This window comes from Paroedura picta, chromosome 9 (genome assembly GCF_049243985.1).
Source record: "Paroedura picta isolate Pp20150507F chromosome 9, Ppicta_v3.0, whole genome shotgun sequence".
Taxonomy (NCBI): Eukaryota; Metazoa; Chordata; class Lepidosauria; order Squamata; family Gekkonidae; genus Paroedura; species Paroedura picta.
This window is the reverse complement of record NC_135377.1, coordinates 30,938,150-30,963,633: the sequence shown is the minus strand read 5'-3', so window position 1 is coordinate 30,963,633 and position 25,484 is coordinate 30,938,150. Positions and strand designations below refer to the sequence as shown.

Genomic DNA, 25,484 nt, shown 5'->3' with positions numbered 1-25,484 from the left:
TTACTTGTCTTCATTATTTCCTGTGGGGAAGAATTCCAAGCTTTCTCCAAGGCAAATAAGCTAATGCTCAAATACACAAGAACAACCACTGGCCAAACGCCCCCAAATACCAACAGCACCAAAATGCTCCGCACAACCAATGTTAAACCAGAACCACTTAAGCTAGGGACGTTGTTGCTAGTCCAACAGGACCAGTGTCAAAGTAAGATATTCAAGCCAAACGAATACCTATGGTATCACATCCAAACTTATAAAGCGGAAGGAAAACAGGTCTAGGAGTTTCAAAATGGCGGCCCCAAATACTTCCAGAATTTTTTAGGATCCAGCTAGTCAGAAAAATGCAAACAACAATTGGTTACCTGAATATGTCCCAAAAATATTGATAAGGTAGTTTTCAGATAAGAATTTACATCTCAGCTGAATGGCCAAAAATAGCAAGGAAAAAAGGGTTAAATGTTGCAGATAGGCTCCTACAATGCGATGCAATGCAAAAAAAAAAAGTTTTTGGAGCTGAGGTAGCAGAGAAGTAAATGAAACAGTGTTTAAATCTGCCTTTGAGTGGAAAATTGATAGAAACAGTACTCCATCTTGCACATGGAAGTTACTTTTGTATGCACAGAAGGTGATTACTACTGCCATTTTATGTATACACTGTAATTCCTAGATCAATCTTTCTCAGTTTTTTTTAGAGAAACCCGTGAAACGTTCTTCAGGCTTCAAGAAGCCCCAGAAGTAATGTGATCATGCAGAATATGGTTGGGAAGCATAGCTGTATACATGCCCACCTGGAGCCCCTCTCCTTCTCAACCCCCTCCTGACCTATCACTGACCATTATGGGAGAGGGGAACAGGTCAGATACATATCCCAACATAGTTAAGCTTTTCTTTTTTACCTGTCAAAAAATAGTCACCAATCAGTTAAAACAGTAGCTCCTCCCATTGACAGGGGAATTGCTGCTATGAAAATAGAATTCAAAGCTTTGCTTGCCTTACATATCATCTTACATTAATGCTTTGATGTAATATTTGTTATTCAATATCATCAAACCTACATGCACTGAAATAAACATGCTATAGTGTTAATGGATTGTACTTCCTAAACAGGAAATTAATTTTTCAGGAAATTGATTTTTCAAATTGTGCATGTTACCACGTAACCTGACAGTAGTGCTTAATACCAGTCTAGTACTAGTAGAAATGTAATTAAATTTAAATATTTACCATTGATATCAGATACTCTGCCAGATCATAGTGATCAAACAATGCAGTCCTGTGATAAAAACAGGGAAAAGGGATACAATGAAAGCATAGTGCTATACTAAAGAACATACTGGTAATTTTAATGCCATTAAAAGACTACATTATGTTAATTTCAGACTCTGGACACAATCCAAAGCTTCCTATGTGTACACAAAAGCCTTCAATAGTGACAGTGTTTCCCTGATTTTAACTTCAGACATCTACTGCCTCAACTGGACTGGATAGAAATGAGAAAAACATGTGGTTTTTACAGCTTTCTCCATGTCTCTGAATGGTTTTTCCCCATGTAGTTCTTAAGTGACCAAAAAGCCTATCACAGAATTGCTACAATATAAAGTAGACACCAAAGTACCAAAATCAATTTGGCTGAATCTAAAGCAATTTCATGCTATTAAAGTCAAAGGTCCCAAAGGTCTGACACATTTTCCCTTTTTGTCTATTCCATGGTCTGGGGTGGGGGGAAGGTTTGAGGTAGAGGCACTACATTTTCAGTATAGCTGAGTAAAGACTCTCCTCAAAGTAACTCCCAAGTTTGAAAAAGATTCCATTAGGAGATCAAATTCTATGGAAACACAAAGAAGGTACCCTCATCTGACTTTCACTGTTTCCAATGGTGATTTTAAAAGATTCTCTGCCCTTGAGTTTTGTTTTGTTTTTCCATGATTTTCTATCACAGTGCTTTTTAAATTGTTTATCTCAGGATGTGAGTATACAGGGATCAGTCTTGTAGTGGCTGTCAGGGACAGAGGGTTACTACTGAGGAGGAACAACTGCACCACTGTCAACTCCAATGTGGAGTACCACAGGGTACAATTCTTTTCATTTTCATGTGCCCTCTTTCCCAGCTTGTCCAGAGGTTCAGATGTGGGTGTCACCAATTATGGATGACACCCAGTTCTACCTATTAATGATCAGCTGACAAAATACTCCACCCAATAACTTAGATAGGGGTCTGGGAGCCGTGATGAAGTGGCTCCAGAAATACTGCCTGCAGCTTAATCTCCTGGAGACAGAGGACCTGTGGCTTGGAAGGAAGAGACCAGAGGAGAAAGTGCACCTCTACATGGTATAGCTGAAAACTGCATAGTCTGTCAGTAATTTGGGGATGACCAACACCTCCTTTACCATGAAGGCGCAGATCACAAAAGTAGCTCATTAGGCATTTTTTCATCTTCACCAGGTAAAGCTACTAGCACCCTATCTGGACCCAGAAAACCTAGTCACACTGATCCATGTGATGGTCACCTCCAGATTAGATTACTGTAACTCACTTTACTTAGGCCTACTCCATCCCTGATGTGGAAATTACAACTGGTACAGAATGCAGCCATCCAGTCCTCACAAGGACCCCATGGAAAGTCCTCATTTGACCGATTCTCCTGCAGTGGCAATGGTTGCCAGTTGAGTTACAGATTGTGTTTAAGGTATTATTTTAATATTTAAGGCCCTGTGCAGTCTGGGACTGGCATATTTTAGGTTCGGGTTAAGAATCACAAGAGAAGGCTCCGAGAGGTCGGTGAAAACAATAATAGGCTACCGCAAATTTTATCTTTTATATAGATTCCACTTGAATCTTCACTACAAACCAGAAGAAATAATGAAATGGACCTAGATAATAATTCCAGACAAGGGATGTCTGGAACTTCACCACCTGCTCAATCACCTTGTCCATGGACATTAGCAATAGTTCAAATTGTTGCTGGGTCAAAGAACGGTTTCTTTATCAGTGGGCTCATATTTGGCCTCCTTCAAATTGGCAGGGATTATTCTCTCTCAAAAAGAAATTCAAAACTACTCAGAACCAATGAACTGTTTGCTCTCAGTTAAATAACATGACCTAAGATGGGAAAGAGGCAAAAATATAGGTGGCAAACTACACCCATTTAACCAAACCAGCATTTTCAGGCAGCAACAACTGAAAGTACCCCAAAGAAAATAACAAGAGAGTGCCAATAGAATATTTATACTGTGTTCAACCTGGAGTCCATGTCAGAGGACATGCAGCATTTACCTGCAAAATGTTTCCAAATCTGTCACAATACAAATGTGCATTCATTTGCAATTGAATGAAAAACACACACCCAAAATCCCATTTGTTTACATGCCAAAAATGACAGGAAAAGCAAGGGACAGACAAATCCAGTGAGTTTATTAGGTGACTTGGAGTCTAGCAGCCCAGACTTCAATTCCTAATTGTACACTTTTATTCTATTTTAGCTCTCCTTTTTGCAGCTTTTACTATGGTCATGAGATAGTTGCCAGGCTCATGGTGATGGCTTGCTAACAGTAAGACAGTGGGAGGATACTTATTTATTTACAGAACTTATTTACAGAACAGGACCTCTCCTCTTCCTCCTCTTCCAGTACCAGTATGTTTCAGGCATGTCTTGGTACACCTTGGATAATGTTGACGTTGGTCACCCACATTTTAAACATCAGGTGCCTAGAGTCCACCAAGATACAGCTTTTCAGATGTTCTCCAAAATAATAAGTAAGGTACCAATGAGGTGGAGGAAGATTCTCTTTGCCTCTCAGCTGACTGGCCAGCCAGCAGATCAACCACCACAAGCATGACAGCAAACAATGAAACCAGCACAGAAAGTAGGGTACGAGAAGAAAAAGGGATATTATCATAATGGGAACAAAAACAATGAAAACTATGCTAACTAAACTAAAAGGAAAGACAATTTTAAAGCAAAAACAAAGTGAAAAATTCTGGCAGAATAAACAAACAAGGCTACAGGCAATTTCACTGAACCTCTGTATTCATGAGACTCAGCCTGCAAGGCCCTCAACCAACTGTGGTGGCAAGAGAAACAATTTTTTTCTTTGCTATTATCTCTGACACAGAACAGGCCTTTACACAGGCTTATTGTTTCATTGCGCCCAGCTCCCAGGGATACCAAGGACGTAATCTGGAAAAGACATCTAAGAGTAATTCCTAAAATCATCCAGAGTGTTGAGAGAATGGCCAACTCTGCCAATTAGAAAGTTTCCCAGGGCTCTCTGAATTCGTCTCAACTGTTGGAATGATTCAGAGCTGCTGATAATCTAACCGTGTAGTTATCTGTGACAAAAGTACTGTTGATAGCTTTCCAACTCCCATGTCTGGCCAAGAATGCCATGCCCAGAGTATAATATATTCTCAGGGACAGGTATTATCTCATGGTTGTCAAGGACATTATGAAATTTTCAACTGTACCAATCAAGCAAACAGTCAATCAATCAAATCATTTATTATACAGTCCAAGACAATAGAAAAATACCATCCAAACTAATGTAAAATATAATACAGTATATGTCAGATAAAAGGCACTTGCAGATACACTTGGCTTGCAGATACACTTGGCTGCCAGAACCTATCCATCTGGATTTTAAACATTCCTTCCAGAATTTTATTATCGAACCACCATACTTTACCACTTTGAATGTGATCTCTTCATTCTTATATTCTAAAAGTCTGCAAAGATGAAAACTATCTTCTCCTGAGCATAGGGGTTTTTTGAATGTGCTTTTATAGTATGCACTCAAATATAACATGCTCCAAGGACTCAACCTTCCTATCTTCACACGCACACTGAGAGTATTCAGTGGTGAGGAGACTGATTGATACCCTGAGACCAAGGATAGATCTAATCTCAACAGAGCTAATGAAATAAAAACTCAGACCGGTGGCTGCCGGTACTGTCTTCTTTATTTACAGCTATTGATAAAACTCGTAATCAATACTCTCACCTGTGAAGCAATGTTTCCTTATTCCCATCTACAGCATCAATTATAGGATCTTCACCTTTATAAGAGGACATCATTAATTTCAGAATCTCAGTAGCTCCTTGAGTAGCAGCAAAATGAAGAGCTGTACATTTATCATTCTGTAAAAAAAGAAAACATAAGATAAACAGTCAATTATGATTCACCTGAAAAATTGTTTTTCAGATTACCATTCTTGCTCCAAACTTAGATGTTATGGACTCAGGATCCACTTCACATATTTCAAATATTATTTAATTTTATTTCCCCTTTATATCTCCAATAACTTCCTTGTTACTGCCACACACATAAAACAGTGGTTATTATTTCCTTGTTTAGAGACCAAACTATATGCATAACAGATAAATGTACTGTGTGCAGTAGCTGTCCAAGTTTTCTGGCAGGTGACTGACCGTGATTAATTCCAAACCTATGAATGCTTGCATGGTTACGGACACTGATGTTGTTACAGAGCCTAGAAGCATGCAAAAATATTTAGCATTAACTTGAATCTTAAAACTTTTGTGATATTGTTTTTCATACATCTTTTTTAACTTGGTCAATTGTCCTACTACTAATAGAGACTTTTGATGCAATTCTTCTTCTGCTGTTACAGCCAACTCTACCACAAGTATTTAGTCTGCTCAAAATGTCCACTCTTAAAATATTTTCCATTATCATTCCTATAGCATTATATCAGCATGTTTTCCATGAAATACAAGATATGCTTAAATTGGGAAATAAAAACAAAATATACAGAAAGCATGATACAATCAAATTTAAGCAATTTTCCTACTCAATGGATTTACAGTGCAATCTTAAATTGAATTATATTATGCAACTTTGTTTGGAACTTTACTGTTCACCTTCTTAAATCTCTCAGTTAAAAAAAAATGTAACCTAAAAGTGTGATTTAGATTACCCATGACCCATATATATTTAAGTAAATGTGAATTATATTAATTGTTACCTGCTTCAGATCAATTTGTGCTCCATATTCAAGACACATCTTTATCATTTCCAAGTCACCACTTTGAACAGCTAGGTGGAGAGGACTGCATTTCCCATTATTAATAAAATTGATGTGACTTTCAGTAGAATAGCCTAGTTCTTCACCTTAAAATATAATATGTATAAATAGATAAATATATATTTAAATTGCAAACTGGGCCCAGTGCATCTGAGAGACCACCTCTCTGCCTATACCCCCCCAAAGAGCATTACATTATGCCACCACCAACTGGCTGAGGATTCCTGGCCAGAGCCTTCTCTTTCCTGGCCACCACCTAGTGGAATGAGCTCCCTGAAGAGATCAGGGCCCTTTCTGAATTCCTGCAATTCCACAGGGCCTGTAAAAGGGAGATCCTCCACCAGGCATTTGGCTGAGGCTGAGAAGACTTAACACCATTCAGTTGGCCCCCCAGACTTCGTAGACATCCTTCTACATCCTGAAACCAACTGACCCCCTAAAGGCCCTGTTTAAAAGGTTCTAGTGTATTGTTAATTGTCATATTATTGTTCAATACTTGTTCTTACTGTTAATGTCAATGTTATGATTATTGCTACAGTTACAATGTATACCCCAATGTTTTATGTAAACTGCTCTGAGCCTTACTGGAGGGCAGTATAGAAATAGAATGAATGAATGAATGAATGAATGAATGAATGAATGAATGAATGAATGAATGAATGAATGAATGAATGAATGAGCATACAAGTTAACGCCCCCTTCACTCGCAGATCCAACCCACCTCTTTCTTACCTTAGATGTCTGGATTTTAAACTATATTTAAAAACCCACACTAATTCACAGAAATTAAACAAATAAAATATTTACATACAAAACATTACAATTATGTTTCACACTTGCCTCCTTTAAGAAGTACACGAGATTGGTTTTACATATTACTGGTTCCTGTTTCTATCATGTGAGAAACATGACTTACATTTTCAAGGAATAACTTCTACTTTCACTGTCAGAAATATTTTAAGATTTTAAGAACATATTTACCCTTTCTTATAACAATCTCCATGCATGATTTTGAACCAGTAAATGCAGCTGCATGAACTGGCATACAGCCAATGCCATTTGCTTTACATATTTTACCACCATTTTCTATCTGAAAGAAAATAATCAGGTCTTAAAAGACAATTTCAAAAACATCACAAGGAGCACAGAATCAACTGCATAGTAACCTTCACAATTTTCAGTTGAAGTCAATAGGTGCAGTCCACAGAATGTATTACTTCTAAAACTCATTGGGTATAATAGTATTTTGGTGCAGTTAAACATTTACAGTCAGAAGAATTTGAGAAGGGACTGAGAGTTCCATAACTTTCTCCAAGCCTGTTCATACCTACAATTTGGTGTAGTGGTTAGGAGTGTGGACTTCTAATCTGGCGAGCCGGGTTCAATTCTGCACTCTCCCACATGCAGCCAGCTGGATGACCTTGGGCTCTCCACAGAACTGATAGAGCTGTTCTGACTGAGCAGTGATATCAGGGCTCTCTCAGCCTCACCCTCTCACAGGGTGTCTATTGTGGGGAGAGGAAAAGGAAGGTGACTGTAAGCTGCTTTGAGCCTCCTTCGGGTAGGGAAAAGCGGCATATAAGAACCAACTCTTCATCTTCTACACACAGAAGGTATCCATAATCACCGCAATGTGCATTCAGTTTACAACTACCTGGATAAATGTGGAGGTTGTATCAGTTATACGTGTGTTAAACATAACATGAGAAATGCTCGACACATGTATTAAAATCAAATATATGTTGTAAAGAGCCTCTTGTGGCGCAGAGTGGTAAGGCAGCCATCTGAAAGCTTTGCCCATGAGGCTGGGAGTTCAATCCCAGCAGCCGGCTCAAGGTTGACTCAGCCATCCATCCTTCCGAGGTCAGTAAAATGAGTACCCAGCTTGCTGGTGGGTAAACGGTAATGACTGGGGAAGGCACTGGCAAACCACCCCGTATTGAGTCTGCCATGAAAACGCTAGAGGGCGTCACCCCAAGGGTCAGACATGACTCGGTGCTTGCATAGGGGATACCTTTACCTTTACCTATATGTTGTACATAGATTGTACATGTATTCAATGTAATTTGGGAAGATGGCTATTGACACCAGCAGCTGGCACGCATAGACACAGTGAGGGCTAAAGACCAGCAGAGGAACAATTTGGTTGGAAAAGCTATGAAGGAAATGTGGGAATGTGAGGGAACCCAGGCTTTTAGGGACCTTTGGAGCTCATTTCATAGTAGAAAAGAACCAGTAGGTGAGTGACGAGCATTGGATGTGCTGCTTCAGAAACAGCCAGAAGGTTGTTTCCCTTGGATGCGGTCACTTTTCTTCTTATATTTTGTTACCTTATGCACTCTTGTTTCCCCTTTTTCCAGTCTTCATTTGTAGCAAATCATTATCTGCCATTACATTAAACCATAGTTATGCAAAGTATACTTTGCCTACGTCTTAGAACTGCTAAGTATAATTTGTAAATTTTCAATTTGTTTACAAAAAAACTGTGAATTGCACAAGAACAGTTGGCTTTTATATGTCGCTTTTCTCTATCAGAAGGAATCTCAAAGTGGCTTACAATGACCTTCCCTGTTCTCTCTCCAGAGTTCCTGTGTGGTAGGTAGGGCTGAGAGAGCCCTGATATTACTGCTCGGGTAGAATTCTATCAATGCTGTGACGAGCCCAAGATCACCCAGCCAGCTGCATGTGGAGGAGGAGTGGGAAATTAAACCCAGCTCACCAAGTTAGAAGTCTGCACTCCCAACCACTACACCAAGCTGGCTCTCCACACCAAACCAGTTCTCCAAGTAGCAGATTTCTGGGTTATGATATAACAATGAACTAAGAAGAAAGAGAGGGAACTGGAGAACGTTCAGAAGTGACTGTCTGGCAGTTCTTCCTTTCAAAAAACAACAAAAGAGCTTCTAGAACTGGATTCCACAGTAACCCACTTTGAGCTATTTGTAGCTATGTCTAATAGTTCAGTGTTTAATGTTACATATGTGTGTGTTTTATTACTCAGAAATACAAAACAGTAGATACAAATAAATCGTAAACAAATATTTAATAGCAAGACTCAACTTGTTCCACATACCAGAATGTTCAGTGCTTCAGGATTATCTTTATAACAGGCTATTAATACGGGCGTGTTCCCACCTTCTCCTTCCAGATTCACATCTGTAGTGCTGTGTTCAGCCAAAATCTAAACATTAACACGAGGAGTGAGTCTATCACATTATATTGTAATTGTCTCAAAATAATAGATTACATTTATATTAGAGCACTAATCTTATAACTGCAGGTAGATCCAATCTCTCCATTGGTAATAGGTAGAGCCAGTTCCACAGCAGCAACTATGTTATTTTGTTAGGGCAAATCTAAAAGAATCTTTTGGCACTATAAAGATTACCACATTTATTATGACATAAGCCTTCATGGAGTCGTGTCCACTTTAATAGGTGAATGAAATATCCATTTTAACTGACCTATCCACAAAGTGGTGGCGGGGGGAGGAGAGAGACTCTTTTCTGTTTAATAAAAACAACAGAATAAAGTGCATTTTAAAATTTTGATCCCATTCATGGTCCAGGTCTTTAATTCAGTTTACAACTAGGGTTGCTGCTTAGCTTGTGTTCTCTCCACCATAGCAGGAATATAGGCTATTGCTATCTGTACCATATACCGCTTCCAACATGCTTTAAAAGTGCTAGTTGATTCTAAGACAAGGATGGTAGAAAAGATCCAGCCAGGACCTTGCAGCCAAGATCTATTTATTTTGTTCATTATGATGCCACTGTTCTTAATGAACCCTAACTGTACCATGTTTATTTAGCTTCAATTTGTTTTGTTTCAATTTGTGCACTAGAGCAGTGGTCCCCAACCCCCGGGACCGGTACCGGTACGGTACCGGTCCATGGATCAGTCAGTACCAGGCCGCAGTGCCTCCTCATCCTCCTCCCTGGCTGCTGCCTCAGGGGCTGCCCTGCCACTCTGCCACCGGCTCACCTTTGATGCTCTCCAGCGGCCACCATGGCTGGGGCTCCCCCTCAGTGTGGCACTGTGCAGCTACTGCTGGCAGCACCCCCCAGCAGACAGCGGGCAAAAGACTGCCCCCCCCCCCGGGCCTCAGTAAAATTGTCAAGTGTTGACCGGTCCCCGGTGATAAAAAGGTTGGGGACCACTGCACTAGAGTACTTTGCAAGATCCAGAGGGACGTGATTTTAATCGTTAATTCAAAACAATTTTTTTAACGCAAAGACCCATTTACTGTTTTAGATTCCATAGGAGTAGCTGTGTTGAACCAAAAGTGAACAGGAGTTTATTGAATTTTAAGTACTAACAAAATTTTATTCCTGCATAAAATTTATGGGGCAAAAAGTTTTATTGTAGCATAAGCTTTCCTGGAAAGCTTCCACAAAGTCTATTGCTGAGATAAAGTATTGTTATTGTTTAAGGTGCCACCGAAGTTATTTATTTTTTTCATTTTTGAATTAACCAACATACAGCAGTTTTAGTATTTTATTCATTCACATGCATTTGATCATGTACTTTAGCTTTACCTTAACAATTTCATTTTGAAGAGACTGTACAGCCAAGTGAAGTGGTGCCATCAAATTGGAATTAAGAATATTTGGGTTAGCTCCTCTGCTAAGAAGAAATTTAATACTTTCAACCTGTTTTTTCTTTGTTGCCCAGTGCAGTGGTGTGTTTCCAGTGTTGTCAATCACATTTAGTGCTAAGTCAAAAGATAATAAAACAGATCTGAATTCATATCACAGTTTGGCTTCTCTTAAACTAGCAGGTATCAGTCAGTCAGATCTTTATTACGGTCATAGACCAGCATAAACTAGCAGATGTTGCAAGGCAATATGTTATAATAAAGAATAACTGCAAATGCAAATCTGAGACTAATAGACTGAACAGATTCAAAACCATTTAAACAACAGAATTTCATGCTAAAAATATTACTAATGGAACATAGCCATCAGCAAGAAAAGAAGCAGAACAGTTTATTTGTGTATACATTTAAATTATACACTTAAAAAAATAAGTTAGTTAAGTACATACTATTTTTCTATTTGAAATGCATTTCAAAAAACTTCCAAATTAGTTTAAAAGATTCTAAAAGCTCAGGCATAAGCAAGTGCTACCAGTTTTGTTAAATTATAAAAGGAAAAACAAGAAAGAGCAGGAAATTGAAACATAGTGTCCAGTTCAGATAAGCTTTAAAATACATTGAATGGTGGATTGAGGACACATGGGCTTACGGTGTGGTAAAATGATCATCCATACAAGGTCAGAAATTTTACTGAGCCTCAACAAATAACACAGAACAAATAACAAAGCACAGCAGCCCACCCACATTTAAAAGCAAACTAACATGCACATTTCTGCCATTTGTGCACAATATCAAAAAAATATTGCCTAAATATGTCACCATGCATAAACATTGTATACCAAAAAGATTGTACAAAACAAAGTTGCTGCACAATCTTCATTCATAATGCTGAATATAAAAGGAATAAGCATTTCAAAGCACATTTACACAATGGTTACAAATGTTTTGTCCTTTGTTACCTTCAGCTGGAGAACCATCAATAATCATTTGCATTGACTCAAGTTGACCTTGTCCAGCAGCATGATGCAGCGGAGTGGCATTGAGGTCATCTAGTTTGTTAAGTCCATCACGATTCTTCTTAATAAAGCTCCGTAGTCTGCAGGCACTTCCATCTGAGATTACCTAATTTAATTTTTTTTAAATAATCTTTATTTTCAAAGAAAACAGATTATAGATACTCCAGATACTTCAGCACTCAGATTGAAAACTGGTTAGTTTCTATTGACTAACAATCCAGTTAAACCAGGGGTAGACAAACTGCGGCCCTGCAGATGTCCATGGACTACAATTCCCATGAGCCCCTGCCGTGGACATCTGCAGGGCTGCAGTTTGTCTACCCTTGAGTTTAACCATAGTAAAGGTTTAACTAAAGTGGGCTGGATTTCTTTAAATCCTTCTCCATTTACTTGGATTCACTAAATTTATTTTTGTTGAAGTCCATTACAGAGGTTTGATCTGGCCATGTGGTTTCTCTCAACATTTTATTTTAATTAATTTGTTCCCCACTGTTTTCCCCAATGGAGATCCAAAGTGGTTTACAAAGTTCTCTTTTTCCCCCATTTTATCCTCAAGAGCCCAACAACTCTGTGAGGTAGGTTAAGCTGAGATTGTGTGACTGTCCTAGGGTTTCTCAGCAAGCTTCCATGGCAGCAAGGGGACTCAAAGCCAGGTCACCCAGATCTTATTCTGACTTTCTAGCCACTACACCATGGCAGTTGATGTGCCCAGACAACTCTCAGCCAAGAACCATAATCTCTGGAGTGCTCTTAAAATCCTACAGTTATATGCAACCATGGGAACAGGGAGAATCCATCTTGTATCAAATCATGATCAGCTTTGTGCAATTCCATCAGAAACCTGTTACACACCTCAATCGATGCTTTGTGTTCTTTGACTGTATAATTCCTTTATAGCCAAACCAAGACAAATGTCTTAATAATATTCTACTTCCTAAAAAATGCTGTAAACATAGTAAACCAATCAAGTAATTCTAGGGAAGTACCCTAAATTGTAATCCTAAAGTCACTTTCCTGGGAAGAAGTTCCACTGTACAGCATGGGGCTTTCTTCTAAGTAGATCTGTTTAGGATTACATCTGCTCTATTAGCATAATCTGTAGACCCTGGGATTCAATTTCCCACCTCCATCAAAAAAGAGAACAACACCTTAGTCTTTAAGCAGCTCCTAACAGAAATGGGACATTGTGGCAGGCGCACTGTACTTGATAGAGGTTGAGTATCAACAGAGAAATGATTAAAAACACCATAGTAAACTTTAGATAAAGCATGCAGCTGTTTCCAATAGCAGCACATCTGCTGTTTGTGACTCACAGGAAATCACAAGGTTTATTCTAATGGTGAAAAACAACTGACATACCACAAACATCTCCTTTGGCCTTCACAAAAGCCTGCATTTTAAATAACATGAGCTGAGCCCAAGCATTCTTCCAGTACAAGAAGTTCTGGTACAGGTTTTATTGAACAAAGATTAAGTCCAGTGGTACCATCAAGACCAAAGAAGTATGATTCCGGGTAAAAGCTTTTGTATGCATGTAAAATCACAGAATTTGAGAAGACAAAAATAGGAGCCTCTGGTTTCAAAGACTGTCCTGGACAAAGTCATTGATAGTGCAACACTAAACCAAGTCCCATCTTCTTAACCCTTGGACTTTAATGGAAGGTGTTTAGGATTAGATGCCCTGTTTTAGAATATGTGTAATATCAGGATGAGACAAGGGCAAAATGTTGTGAAAATGGAACTTTGGTACTATCATGATTATTTCAAACTTCAGGCTAATAACGACTTAGGTTTGTTGGGGTTTCTAAGATTATACACTGTACCACAGGATTTTCTCATCTAATTGGGAGCTATATCTAAAACAGTTACACCTTATTATTACATACTGTGATGACCCTGTCCACTTCCTTCCCTCAGAGGCAAGATATCCCTTCATTTTGACTGGGTCACTAGAAGATCTATCCCCTTTCTTTGGCCCAAATGTTTCATCTAACTTCCCAAACTTCCTTGCCAACTTTCCCCAAATTTTCCATCTATGAAAACTGCTCTTTCTGGGGTTAAAATCAGACTCAACCCAGTCAAGGCAAAAATCTGACTTACTCTTTGCATAAATCTCTCAAGTTTTTCTCTGCTCAGCTGATGCTAACCAATCAGATTGCTTGGAGCAGCCTGTCACTCAAGGTGCTCTATTTCTGTGAAGAATTAACTCTTCACAGTCCTTCAGCTGTTTTTATAGCACTTCTACGTTTTTGAAAGTGCAGTCTGTCACACCTACCGAACACTGTTAACACATAATCCTATAAATTACTTCCTGGAGTAAAATATTAATAGATACTCATAGGGTGCTTGCATAGTTTTCAAGAGTTCATTTTCTAGCACTTAACTAGCCTTTTTTCAAGCTTTTGACCTTAGAGGAGCCGCTGAAATAATTTTTAAGACTCTAAGGAGCTCTAGATGTGAAGTCAGCTAATTGGGAATCCCTGATCTAGACCGTTGGGATCAGGAAACATATCTTCCCCATATTTTAATGAGCCCACGTTCCCAATGATAATTTTGGTGTTTTCATAGGTGATGCTACAAATTCTTTTTCATGTTGAAGGCATTAACTAAACTTCTTTTGCTGCTTACAGAAGAGGCACCATATATTTGAGCCAATATGTCAACATAAGAATTATAGGAAATGCAAAATCTTGTCTTATCGGGAGGGGGGCACAGAAAGTCTTCCAGTATTGTATGGAATGCACATCTTTTCTGACAAAAGGAAGCACATTCAACTTTTTCTGTGCTAATAATTATCTTAAAAGGTAGTCTTTCCTATGCTGATTCATCCTAGGCAGGGGTAGACAACCTGTGGTCGCCCAGATGTCCATGGACATCTGGAAGACCATAGACATCTGGAGGACCACAGGTTGACTACTCCTGTCCTAGGACACACACAGATCACCGAGTCTAAAGGCAGCCTAGATTTGCCAGATGGCTGATATTTTATTTGAATAGTATAAAGAATTGTTTCCCGTTCCATAATCATTACTCTGCTTTCTATACCATAGCCGCACAGAAGAGAATTGTTGCCCCTCGATTTAAAAGAGTCAGCGGCGGCGCACCGATGTCGGAAGGTACACCTGGAGAAAACGCAGCTACCCGGAGCCTCCGGCCGGGCTCCTCTCCTGTGCTGTTAACATCTGCTGGACAGAGAGCGCTCCGAAGGCTGCCGCTGTCCTCGTAAAGGCGAAGCGCGCTGCTGGCCGGCTCACATGCAGCTATCCGAAGCAGCCCAGCCGCCCCCGAGCGACCCGCTCCCCTCGCGTCTTTGGCGTCTTTGGACAGAGGGGACGCTTTACCTTGAAAACATCCTGCGAGGCCACCGAAGCCGCGTCGGATTCGCACACGACCCCTTCGTAGGAGGTGCACCGCTTCTTCTCCCCGGACTGGAACAACTTCGCCAGCGAGCGCCTCATCGCGGGCGCGGCGCCTCGGCCGGTCCTCCGGCTCCTCGAAAGCCTTCTCGGCTCGGCGCCCTCCCGGGACTCTCAGCCGCTCGGAAGGCGCCTGGGAGAGAAGTGGAGAGACCCTCGTTAGGAGTCCGCGCCAAAGGCCCTGGGCGGGGCAGGCGGGGCACGCTTGGCAGGAGTCCCGAACAGAGGAGCGCGGCCTCACGGGGGGGGGGAGGGGAGGAGGAGGGATGCCTGGCTGGCTGGCTGGCCGGTCGGCCGAGTCACGTCCTGGCAGGCAGCGGGGGCCACCAAAGCGGGGAGCATCGGGCAGCTGGATTTGGGTGGGGATTCCCAATGGGCCAGCAGAAAGGAGAGCGAGGCGTCCCGCAGGAGCTGGGACAAGTTAGGCATGGTGGTGGATCCGGTCCCCATCGGGTGTGGCTGCCTCCAACTGAGGACGGTTGCAGTCTGTCACCTTGCAGAGAGCTCTGGAGTGGACAAGACGGGCTAACGCCTCAGTAACGGCGGGCGGGCCAATGGTGCCAATTCCAAGGAAGGAAACCTGACTGCCCCCTAGGAGAGGTGCTACTCTGTTTTTTTCCTCATGCCAGCTGTGTCTACAGGTGCCAGTTCTTGAACCCCAGGCAGACTCTGGGCTTGTGATGGAATTGCCCTTAAAAGATTGCTTTTGGACAGGCTTGGAGTCTGTGTAGAGCAGGGGTGGCCAAACTGTGGCTCTCCAGATGTCCACGGACTACAATTACCATGATCCACTGCCGAAAGTGCTGGCAGGGGATCATGGTAATTGTAGTCCATGGACATCTGGAGAGCCACAGTTTGGCCATCCCTGAGGGACAGAACTGACACCTGTTTTTACCCCCCACACACACTATTCCCTGAACATTTCAATAGAAGCTGTGCATGAAAGAATGCTTTGACTGCTTCACTTCTGAACTGGCACACATCTTGATTGTCCTCTTTCCAGATTTTTCCATCCTCAGCAGACTCTTTCCCAAACATGCTTTAACCCAGTCCTTTATGAAAGAATGCAGTCCAGGCATGTTATCAAATTGGATAGAAAGGTATGTTCTTTCAAAGATCCTGCCCACTTTGCTGAGATTTTCCTGCCATCAGCCCTTTGAAGCCATCCCTTCCTAGCCTGTCAAGTTATTGAGAAATTTCAATTTGCAACTGTGACAGATTTATTTCATCTTGGACTTTACTCGCATTATTGAGACCAGAAAGCTCTTTATGCACTTGAATCAGAGTCCAGTAGCACCTTTAAGACCAACAAAGATTTATTCAAGGAGTGAGCTTTCGAGTGCAAGCACCCTTCGTCAGACTAAGAACTGACCATCATAACAGTAGGAATATATAAGCAAAAGTTAATCTTGTTAACAAGATTAATCTTGGTAATACACCCCCCTCCTCAAATTCATATGGCACCATCACTGCAGTCCTTTTTCATCAGTTCCTGCTATTCTACTTTTAAAAAGGAGTCTTTATCTGTAGACTGCATTTTTGCTGGCAAAATTATGAACTTCTGTTTCTGTTTTATGACACCAGCAGATGCTGTTTTAATTGACTTTTAAAACATATTGTGTTATATACTGTGGGCATTATCATTTTTTAATCTGTGTCAGTCTCCTTCAAGGAGATAAACATGGTGATCATTGAATAGGGACAAGTCTAAATGTTCACACTGGGCTGAGTGTTGCTAGGGTGTTGCCAGATTCTTTAGTCCACATGCCCCGCTGATGAGGGTAGATTCGGGAAAGTTCCTTGACTCTGAATAAAGTTCTTCAGATCTTGAACCTCGTCTAAAAAGGTAGATTGGGGAATATTCCCTACCCAACTGGCCAAGGGTTTAACTTGGGGATTCTGTAACTGTGGTGAATTCATAGATATTTTGCTAAAAGTTGTGGCAGCTCCATAAAATCTCTCATAGTCATGGGACCTATTCCCAAATTGCTGCCACAAGCCTTTCCAAGACGAACTAAAAACTCATCAGCTAGTACAGATTGCAATGGAGTTCCTTTATCCTCCTGTTCCATTCATGATTCATTTCATTTTATTCCAAATTTTCAAGGAGCAAGTGTGTATCAGGAAACACACTGGTGGGGTGCGACCGCCCCCTGAGCCCTACTTTGGTAATTATTGCTGTAATGATTAATATAGTATTAGAGATATGAGTTGCTGGGATTAATAGAACATTTTTGAAAGGATGTCATCAAAAGTCAGCTTACCCAGTGTAAGTCCACAAATGGGCCAAGCTATAGGATTTGGGATAGGGGTGGTGATTCAGTAATACCTGGGCAGTATAATGAAAAGTAACTTGATTAATTAAAGTAACTAATTTGTTACCTAGCTATCCCAAGATTTCAGGGTGACTCAGGATTTTAAACAGTCCTGTACATTCTACAGAACACTGAACATCTAGATATGCTATTGAAGTAGGGTTTAAAAAAAAACTAGTGGCACTTATGAAGACTATTTAATATGCCTTTTGCTCAAATGCATAAAATATTATTATATCCTTATATTCTGCTTTTCTAATTGCTTTTTCCCAAAAGAAACATCACTACAGAAGTTTTAATCTTTTGTTAGTTTCTTTTGAGCAGAATGAATTTTAATCTTTTATTTGAACTGATGATGTCAGTTCAGAAGCATAATTTTAGAGGAAATACCAAAAATATGAAAAAATGGAGAAAAATGCAATTTCTTGATGGAATCAAATAGAATATCCTTCTGACTACAGTTTCATATTTCTCAATAATGTGTTCTCACAAGAAACTAATTCGAATAAGCAGGGAAAATGTAGACAGTATTGTTTTCCCATGAGTGTACTAGAAGCACTTGTATATGCTTTCTTCCAGATCCAAGCTTGCTAATGGTAAAACAATGGACCCATTAAGATAAGGAAGAGTCACCAAAGGTAACCACAGCCCAAACCTTTTGTGAAAATATGATTGTTTAATAAATAAACCTCATATAAGTTACAATCCAGCCATCATTAAGTACTTGAAAGCTCCGTTTCATTCAGTGGGAGAAGTATACAGACTTTCAGTCAATGGGAATTCTTTTTAAATTTTCAATGGTGTTAAGAATTTGCAGTTCGAGTTTAGAATACAAGCTTGAGTCACACACACAGAGTCACACACTGGGTGTTCCATGTAACTCACTCTGAACCTAACTTAGCATGGAGATCTCATTGTTCTGCAATTATGACAGGATAAAAGTATAACAAATAAATAAGAAGCATAATTGAGATAAAAATATGTACTTCTAATACTCATTGATTCCAGTGAAAATGAAAGCATGAGATGGCAGCCCACCTAGCATCCAAAATTGGCTCTCATGGTGGCTTGCGGAAATTAAAAAGTCATACAAAATGACAAAATACAAAATAACATTAGAATTCTATACATTTTCTGGCAAAATAATCTCATATAATCTGGATACAGGCACAACCTCACTATTTCCTGCTTTTTCTCTGATAATCCTGTTGATTATCTTTAACTCTTATATTGAAGTCAAAATGGTTTAAAAGTTCTCTACATGCATTTGGACTGCTTTGGCTCTGAGTAAATACAAAAATATATTCTCCTAACTCTAGCTCATTAAAAAGTTTGGGGAAGGACTGTGTCAGGGAGGTAGCATAACTCAGTGGTATACCAGGGATAGAAAACATTGATAGTTATAATGATATTGGATACACTGTAGTAATTGTGTTTAAACCCAAGCATATCAATGGTTGTATTAATTGTGTTAAATCCCAAGCATACCAAAGAAATCAATGATAGATTTACTTTAAACCACAATATCTGCTGCTTAATGTATATTTTAAAAACTCTGGAGAGTGTGCATTATTGATAAATTATGCTCACATGTTTCAGCATTGCTATTTCTTTTCAACTGCTTATCTCTATGAAAAATAGTTCCCAGAATAAAATTTCTAAAATTTCTGTAATCTAGTTTTATGTTATCTTAGTCTATGTAAAACCGTTTGACATTTTTACAGGTTTCTTTCAGAGCATCATCCACCATCGCCACCATATTTGTGAGTCTGACATCTTCCCATCACTCTGAATGGTCTTTAAAGAAATGGCAGAGATCTTTCTTGTGAGTGAAACTCCTCTTACTGCTTTTTGGGTCTAACCTATTATAATTAGAAAATTCTACTTATAATTAGAAAATTCTACTTATAATTAGAAAAGTCTACTTTTCATATTGAATCAGTGGTAGTCTTAAGCCGGTTTGCATGAGAAAATGTTTGCATGAGAAAATTATTCAGTAATTGTATAATAATTATAAAAGGGAATGTTGTATGGCAATCTTACTTTTCTGTGCAAAGAAGGTATAGTTCCAAAATTAAAGTACCAGAGACTTAACATTGTTAATTGATGTTTATGGAGCTTCAACCAACTCTGCCAGGCAGCATAGGATGATAGTAATTTGCACAGGAGAAAGGGGATGAAAGAAGGAAATAAAGTTTAAGCGGGAACAGGAAGAAAAGGAATAGAAAAAAGTCATTTGGCAGCAGATAATGCAGAGTGAATCTATGTATTCCAAAACACCTCTGCTGAAGAAATACATTCTAAAGAGAGAGTTAAATCCTTAATATGTAGAGATTTTGCAGCCTATGCCAGCACAGGGATCACCACAGAAGAAATAACAAGAAGAAAAAGAGCTGGGCTTTTCATACCCCACTTTTCACTACCCAAAGGAATCCCAAAGCAGTTTTCAAACATCTTTCCCTGCCTCTCCTCAGAACATGCTCTTTGAGAACATCTCTAAGAGAACTGTGACTAGCACAAGGTCACTCAGCTGGCTGCATGTGGAGGAGTGGGGAATCAAACTCACTTCTCTAGCTTAGAGTTTGCTGCTCTTAACTGCCACACCATGCTGGCTTTCAAACTGGCTCAGTAGCAGGTGGGTGTACATGGAGCAATGAAAGCAAACAGGGACGTGATAACAGTTGACGGTTGAGCTACATCCAGGAGTAAGACAAGGTTGACATATGGCACCACACTGTCAAAATACTCAGACATTTTTAAAGCTTGGTGATATTATGCTTTCAGTTAGGGGAATGAAGTACTTCTTTGAAGAATAACATCAAATTTAGCTCCATAAGCACACTTCTAATATTCTTCATTTGTTGATCTGAATAACCATATTTCAAAACAGTTAACAGTGGGCAATCTCACTGTTTTAGTAGGAAAGCTTCATTACCTTGCTAAGAAGTTTTCAGAGATGAAAGTCACAGTTCTGTGTGAAGAACTCCAAGACACAGCTAACTGAATTCTCGGCTGCTCTTCTTTGTATAATGTTCAGTAAGAAGGGCTGCCAGCAGTTATCTCATGCTGTGTATCACTCTTTATACGATTCATTTATGTAAGAACTGGCTGGCCAATGAACGACGTAGGAGGAAAACACATTTTTGGAATGTTCTTTTGGAGCCCATTTTGTTTTAATGTCTGACAAGGCCAGTTTCATGATTGGCTGTCTTTATAACTGAATCACTAGTGTCTAATGTAATACAGTTTTGGCTTTGTTAGATGGTCACAGAAGGGCATCTGTTGACCTTTTAAGGGAACTAATTGCTTATAATGGATAATCTAAACAGCACTATACAAGAATACAGTCTGCACAGTAAGATTGATTTTCCTGGATATTTTTTAAATAAAAAGGCAGATGAAAAGAAAAATGAACATGAAAAGTACGTATTGCATTATAGCATAGTGGTAATGTATATACTTTTTAACGCTAAAATTGTTCCACTTTCTGTACTTTGCTTTGAAATGGAACAAAATTGCTTTATTAAGTTAAATTAGTTCATAAGTGCACTACAAATCTATAACAAACAGAAGTAAAGTTGTGCAATGTGTTTGAACTGCAGAGTTTTCTTGAGTACTTGATATGAGAACATTTGTTTGAAGAACATTTGAGTAAAGTACAGCAGTTGAGGCCAGACCTACAAAGTGCACAAGTCATGATTTAGTAATTAATTGATCACTATAATTTTTTAAATAATCATCTATGTACTTATTTTTATAATAAAATACTTTGTACCAAGTTATTTATTTATTATATATTATGTTATGATTTGGGCTTTTTGTGTTTGGGGAAGCAGATAGGCTCTTAAAGCAACGTACAGTTAAAATTATCAGAAAATTGATAAAAAGATTCAATAATAGAACAAGACCAGCACAATACAGTGGCAGACAGTGATCATCAAGATGAGAAACATGGAACATTTGAAACACTGAGTACAATATTATTGAGAGTAGGAATATTGTTGCAGAGAGGTTCTGCTACATTTGTAAAGAAAGTTGACCATAGGCCTCTGGTGTTCTCTCCTCCAAAAGGATTAATCCTAGATGAACACTACCAGGAAAGGTTTTTTAACACAGGGAGCATATAACAGTATTTTTAGAGAGAGAAAATTGAGTCTGGTGGCACCTTTAAGTTCAATGACATTTTATTCAAAGTATAAACCTTGGTGTCCATGCACACTTCCTCAGATACACTGCATCTTTGTTCCCTGCTTCAGACCAACACAGCTACCCACCTGAATCTAATATTGTTATAGGTTTGACTGCCTTGATTATTATGAATGATTGTCTGATGAGCAACTGGGAGCTTCATTGCAGGGCTTGTATTTACATCAATGGATAAACATGTCACTGGAATTTTAGAATGCAAACCCATATTAAAATAATCTGACTTGTGGTGCGCAGGCTAAAAGTATACATCCTTAGGGTGTAGCTACTCTGTGGGTATTTAGTGCAAGACTAATAGTTGCACTGCCCGCTTTATGACTCAGCTTTAATCTCATATTGCATGCTATCTTGCCAGTCGCATTATGCACCAGCTCTTACATAGCTTTCTTTCTTGACTGTATTCAAATATCATCAAAAGTGGAAAGACATTGTTTACAGCTCTGTTGGTCCAAAATTACCCAATGATACCTCAGCTGAATTTATACCTTGTGCAACCTTTTAAATTTATTTCTTAATACTACCAAATGATTCCTATAATTTTTTTCCAAAAAGAGATTGTGAGTCTCATTAGTTTAGAATATTAGAAACATTTGTTGGACCACACACTCACAATGGATGGAAGTTAAAGCTAGAGGTGCACAAAGCACTAGATACATTTTCTTCACAGGAAATCCGGGCTGGGCCAGGGCTCTTTTGGTTAATGCCTGCTTCCAGATTATGTCGGTACTAGCCCAGGGCTGGCCCAACTCAGGCCCTCAGTTGCCCCGTGGCAAGAGAATGCAGATTCTTCCACATTCCCTTGCTTGTTGTTGGCGCTATTGGGGCCTATGTCAGGCCAGGCCCGTCTGGGAAGAGTAGGGCTGTCCAGGCCTGGCTCCTCCCCCAACCTACAGCATCCTGTAAAGCCACCTGGAATATTTCTTTTTCATTTTAAGTATAGGGTTATGCGTTGCATAACAATACCCCATTCTTAAAGATGAAAATTGGGTTTATGCCACCCTGCAGGGCAGAAGAACCTCGCCACACCAGCTACCTCATCTGGAGGCACAAATCCAGGACAGACTGTGTCTAGTGGGGGAAATGCTCCCCTGTATGGACTTGGGAAAGGGCAGCATAACCAGCCCTGGCATAAACACCCGGTGGCAGCCTGGCACAGTAGCACTGGTGTGGAAAAGGTATGCAAAGACAGAGAGAGAGAGAGAGAGAGAGAGAGAGAAATTACATTTTGTGGCATTGTGCATGGCCTGTCTCTTTGTATGCATTATGTGGCATGTAGTGTTCAGCTGTACAAAATTAATGTCTCACAATATCCTGAAATTATTGAAACATATTCTTAATAAATACATCATCCAAATAGTGTAGGGTATTGGTTAGATGGTTGGACTAGGAACAGGGAGACCAGGGCTGATTCCGCACATGTAGGATAATGCACTTTCAGTGTGCTTTTGCAGCTGAATTTTCATATGCAGAACATGAAAATCTGCTTCTAAAGTACATTGAAAGCACATCAACCATTGGCTACAGAATGGACCAAGGATTCATATCCCTCCATACCATGAAATTTACTCAGTGATCCCTGGTCTTCCTCTCTTAGGCTAACCTAACTTAAAGCATTATCTTGAGGATAAAACGGAGGAGAGGGAGACAACATAGATGAGTTCCTTGGAGGCAGGGTGGGATGAAAATGCAGTAAATAATGTGCCCCAAAATGGCCAATCAACTTTTAGCTCCAAGGGCTTCTTGCAAACCTAGGAACATTGCTTTGACAGTTCTAGTCATCTGCTGGAGCACAGAGACTGACTGTGATCATAAAAAAAAAGTTTTAAAAAATTGACTGTGACCCTTAATGCTGGTTGCTCATACTTCAGGGTTTCAGGATGATGTCCCCAATCCTTGAAAATACTTTGGCAGCAAAAAGAAATTAATTAAGTTTTCAAAGTAATTAAGTTTTCATAAACAGAGAGACTGCCATTCGTAGACCAACATATTGCAGTGTCATTCATAGAGTTTCCATTATTGGTCAGAACTATCCGTTTGGGTGAAATGAGCCTGCAGAGCTATAGTGCTTTGAAATGGTATGCACCTCATATATTGTGTTGGCTAGAAAAGCTCACTTTCTTTTAAAAATGAGGCTACCAGTGACATAACTATGAAATGAACATAATAAATATTCTAATAGCAGCTTGCTCAGGCGTGGGCAGAGTAGTGTCTGCACTTTCATTACAAATCCATTAGAAATGCAATCATTTTTCATGCTGAAATTTGTCCATAATTATTTCTGTGGTTAAATTCAGTTTCTGGTATTGAAAACAAACATTTGAAAGAACTTGGAACCTAAGCAGCTACTTACAAAAATACAATATGCAGCAAATTATGACATTATTATCAGTGTAAGGCTAGTATTGTGTCATGTTTAGAATCGTGTTGTGTTCTCCCTGGCCAAGGCCTTGTTGCCCTTGCTCTGATTACTTTCTGCATAGTGATGGACCTGCAAGGCCTCAGAATAGAAAGGGGAGGCCTTGCACCATCTTATTCTCCTTTCCATACCCTCTGCTCTTCCTCCCTGCCTGAACATGGGCGTTTCATTCTCCCTGGCCTGCTGCAGATCCACCCTACCCATCCCTTCTCTTGGCTCCTCTGCCCTTTACCCAATGAGAATTATCTTGCAGCTCTGTCGCAACTGAAGAGCTGTCTCCCAAGTTGCTCCTTGTTCTAGGCAGAGCTTGAATATGCGACTGGTCTCTCCTGGCTGCCAAGTACTGATTCTAGGGTCTGCAGCCTGTTTTCCCTGTTCTGGGAGCCCCCTGGCCTAGCTGTTGCAGCTGCTAATTGGATAAGGCTTATCTCAGTCAATGTGAGTTGCCCCTGCAAGTCTGGGACGGGTGTTGTTGCTGGATACTTGGAGTTGGATCCTTCCAGCTTTCTACTGAGATATTTCTCCTCCTCTGGGAAACTTCTATCTTGCATGGCTTTTATTTATATAGGCTCATCATCCCCAGTGTAGCATTTCTTGGTGGCCAAAAGAGGCTTTCTTCCACTTTGGAGAACCGGGTTTGACCTCATGTTCACATGAAACCAGTTGGGTGAGTCACATCTTGGGTCAACCACTTTGGTCAGTCCCGTCTTTTGCAGTATTCTCTCAGCCCCACCTACCTTGCACGGTATCTGTTGTGGGAAGTGGAAGGGAAGGCTACTGATATTTTAATGTTTTATGATGTAAACTGCCACAATTAAGGGAGCTGCGGTATATAAAAAATAAAATAAATATATAATAAATAAGCCTTGAATTGCTTTTGAGTAGTGAAATGAGGGGTATAAAAACCAACTTTTCTTCTTTTTTATTGTTCCATCTAGTCACTTCCAGCATATGGTGACCTTATGAATCAGTGACCTACAAAATATTCTATTGTTAACAATCTGAGAGCTGTTGCTTCCTTGAGTGACCCAATCCATCTTATGTTGCATTTTCCTCTCATCCTGCTGCCTTCACTTTTTCCTAGCATTATTGTATTTTTCAGTGATTCTTGAATTTGATTGCTGTGCTGTTATACATTCATAGTATGCTAATTTATGATCTTTACTTTGAATGAATGATTATTTATTACAGTCATTGACCAGCATCAAAGTATCTACAGATCACATACATTACATCTTTACTTTGAAGCATATACTAGATAATATCATGAATTGAATTATAATATTTTTTATAAATATAAGAGAACCAGCTTGGTATAGTGGTTAGAAACATCTGGCAAGCCAGGTTTGATTCCCCGCTCTCCCACATTTCAGTCAGCTTGGTGACCTTTGGCTCACTACAGCACTGATAAAGCAATTCTGACCAATCAGTAATATCAGGGCTCCCTTAGCCTCACCTACCTCACAGGGTGACTGTTG

The 25,484-nt window shown here is 39.7% G+C and overlaps 1 protein-coding gene across 2 annotated transcripts in view; it reads right to left on the bottom strand.

The window, feature by feature from the left end:
- Positions 1 to 20,431, bottom strand: part of TRPA1 (transient receptor potential cation channel subfamily A member 1) — a 47,183-nt gene extending 26,752 nt beyond the window's left edge. For both annotated transcript variants that reach the window (XM_077352160.1, XM_077352161.1), the window contains exons 1-9: positions 20,320 to 20,431; positions 14,995 to 15,202; positions 11,597 to 11,759; positions 10,579 to 10,754; positions 9,114 to 9,221; positions 7,022 to 7,130; positions 5,981 to 6,126; positions 4,996 to 5,132; positions 1,222 to 1,270 (exon numbers count right to left, since the gene is read on the bottom strand). In XM_077352160.1, coding sequence (XP_077208275.1) covers positions 1,222 to 1,270; positions 4,996 to 5,132; positions 5,981 to 6,126; positions 7,022 to 7,130; positions 9,114 to 9,221; positions 10,579 to 10,754; positions 11,597 to 11,759; positions 14,995 to 15,111 — 1,005 coding nt within the window. In that variant the 5' untranslated portion in view covers positions 15,112 to 15,202; positions 20,320 to 20,431. The remainder of the gene's footprint in view (positions 1 to 1,221; positions 1,271 to 4,995; positions 5,133 to 5,980; positions 6,127 to 7,021; positions 7,131 to 9,113; positions 9,222 to 10,578; positions 10,755 to 11,596; positions 11,760 to 14,994; positions 15,203 to 20,319) is intronic.
- Between the last annotated feature and the right edge of the window lie 5,053 nt (positions 20,432 to 25,484).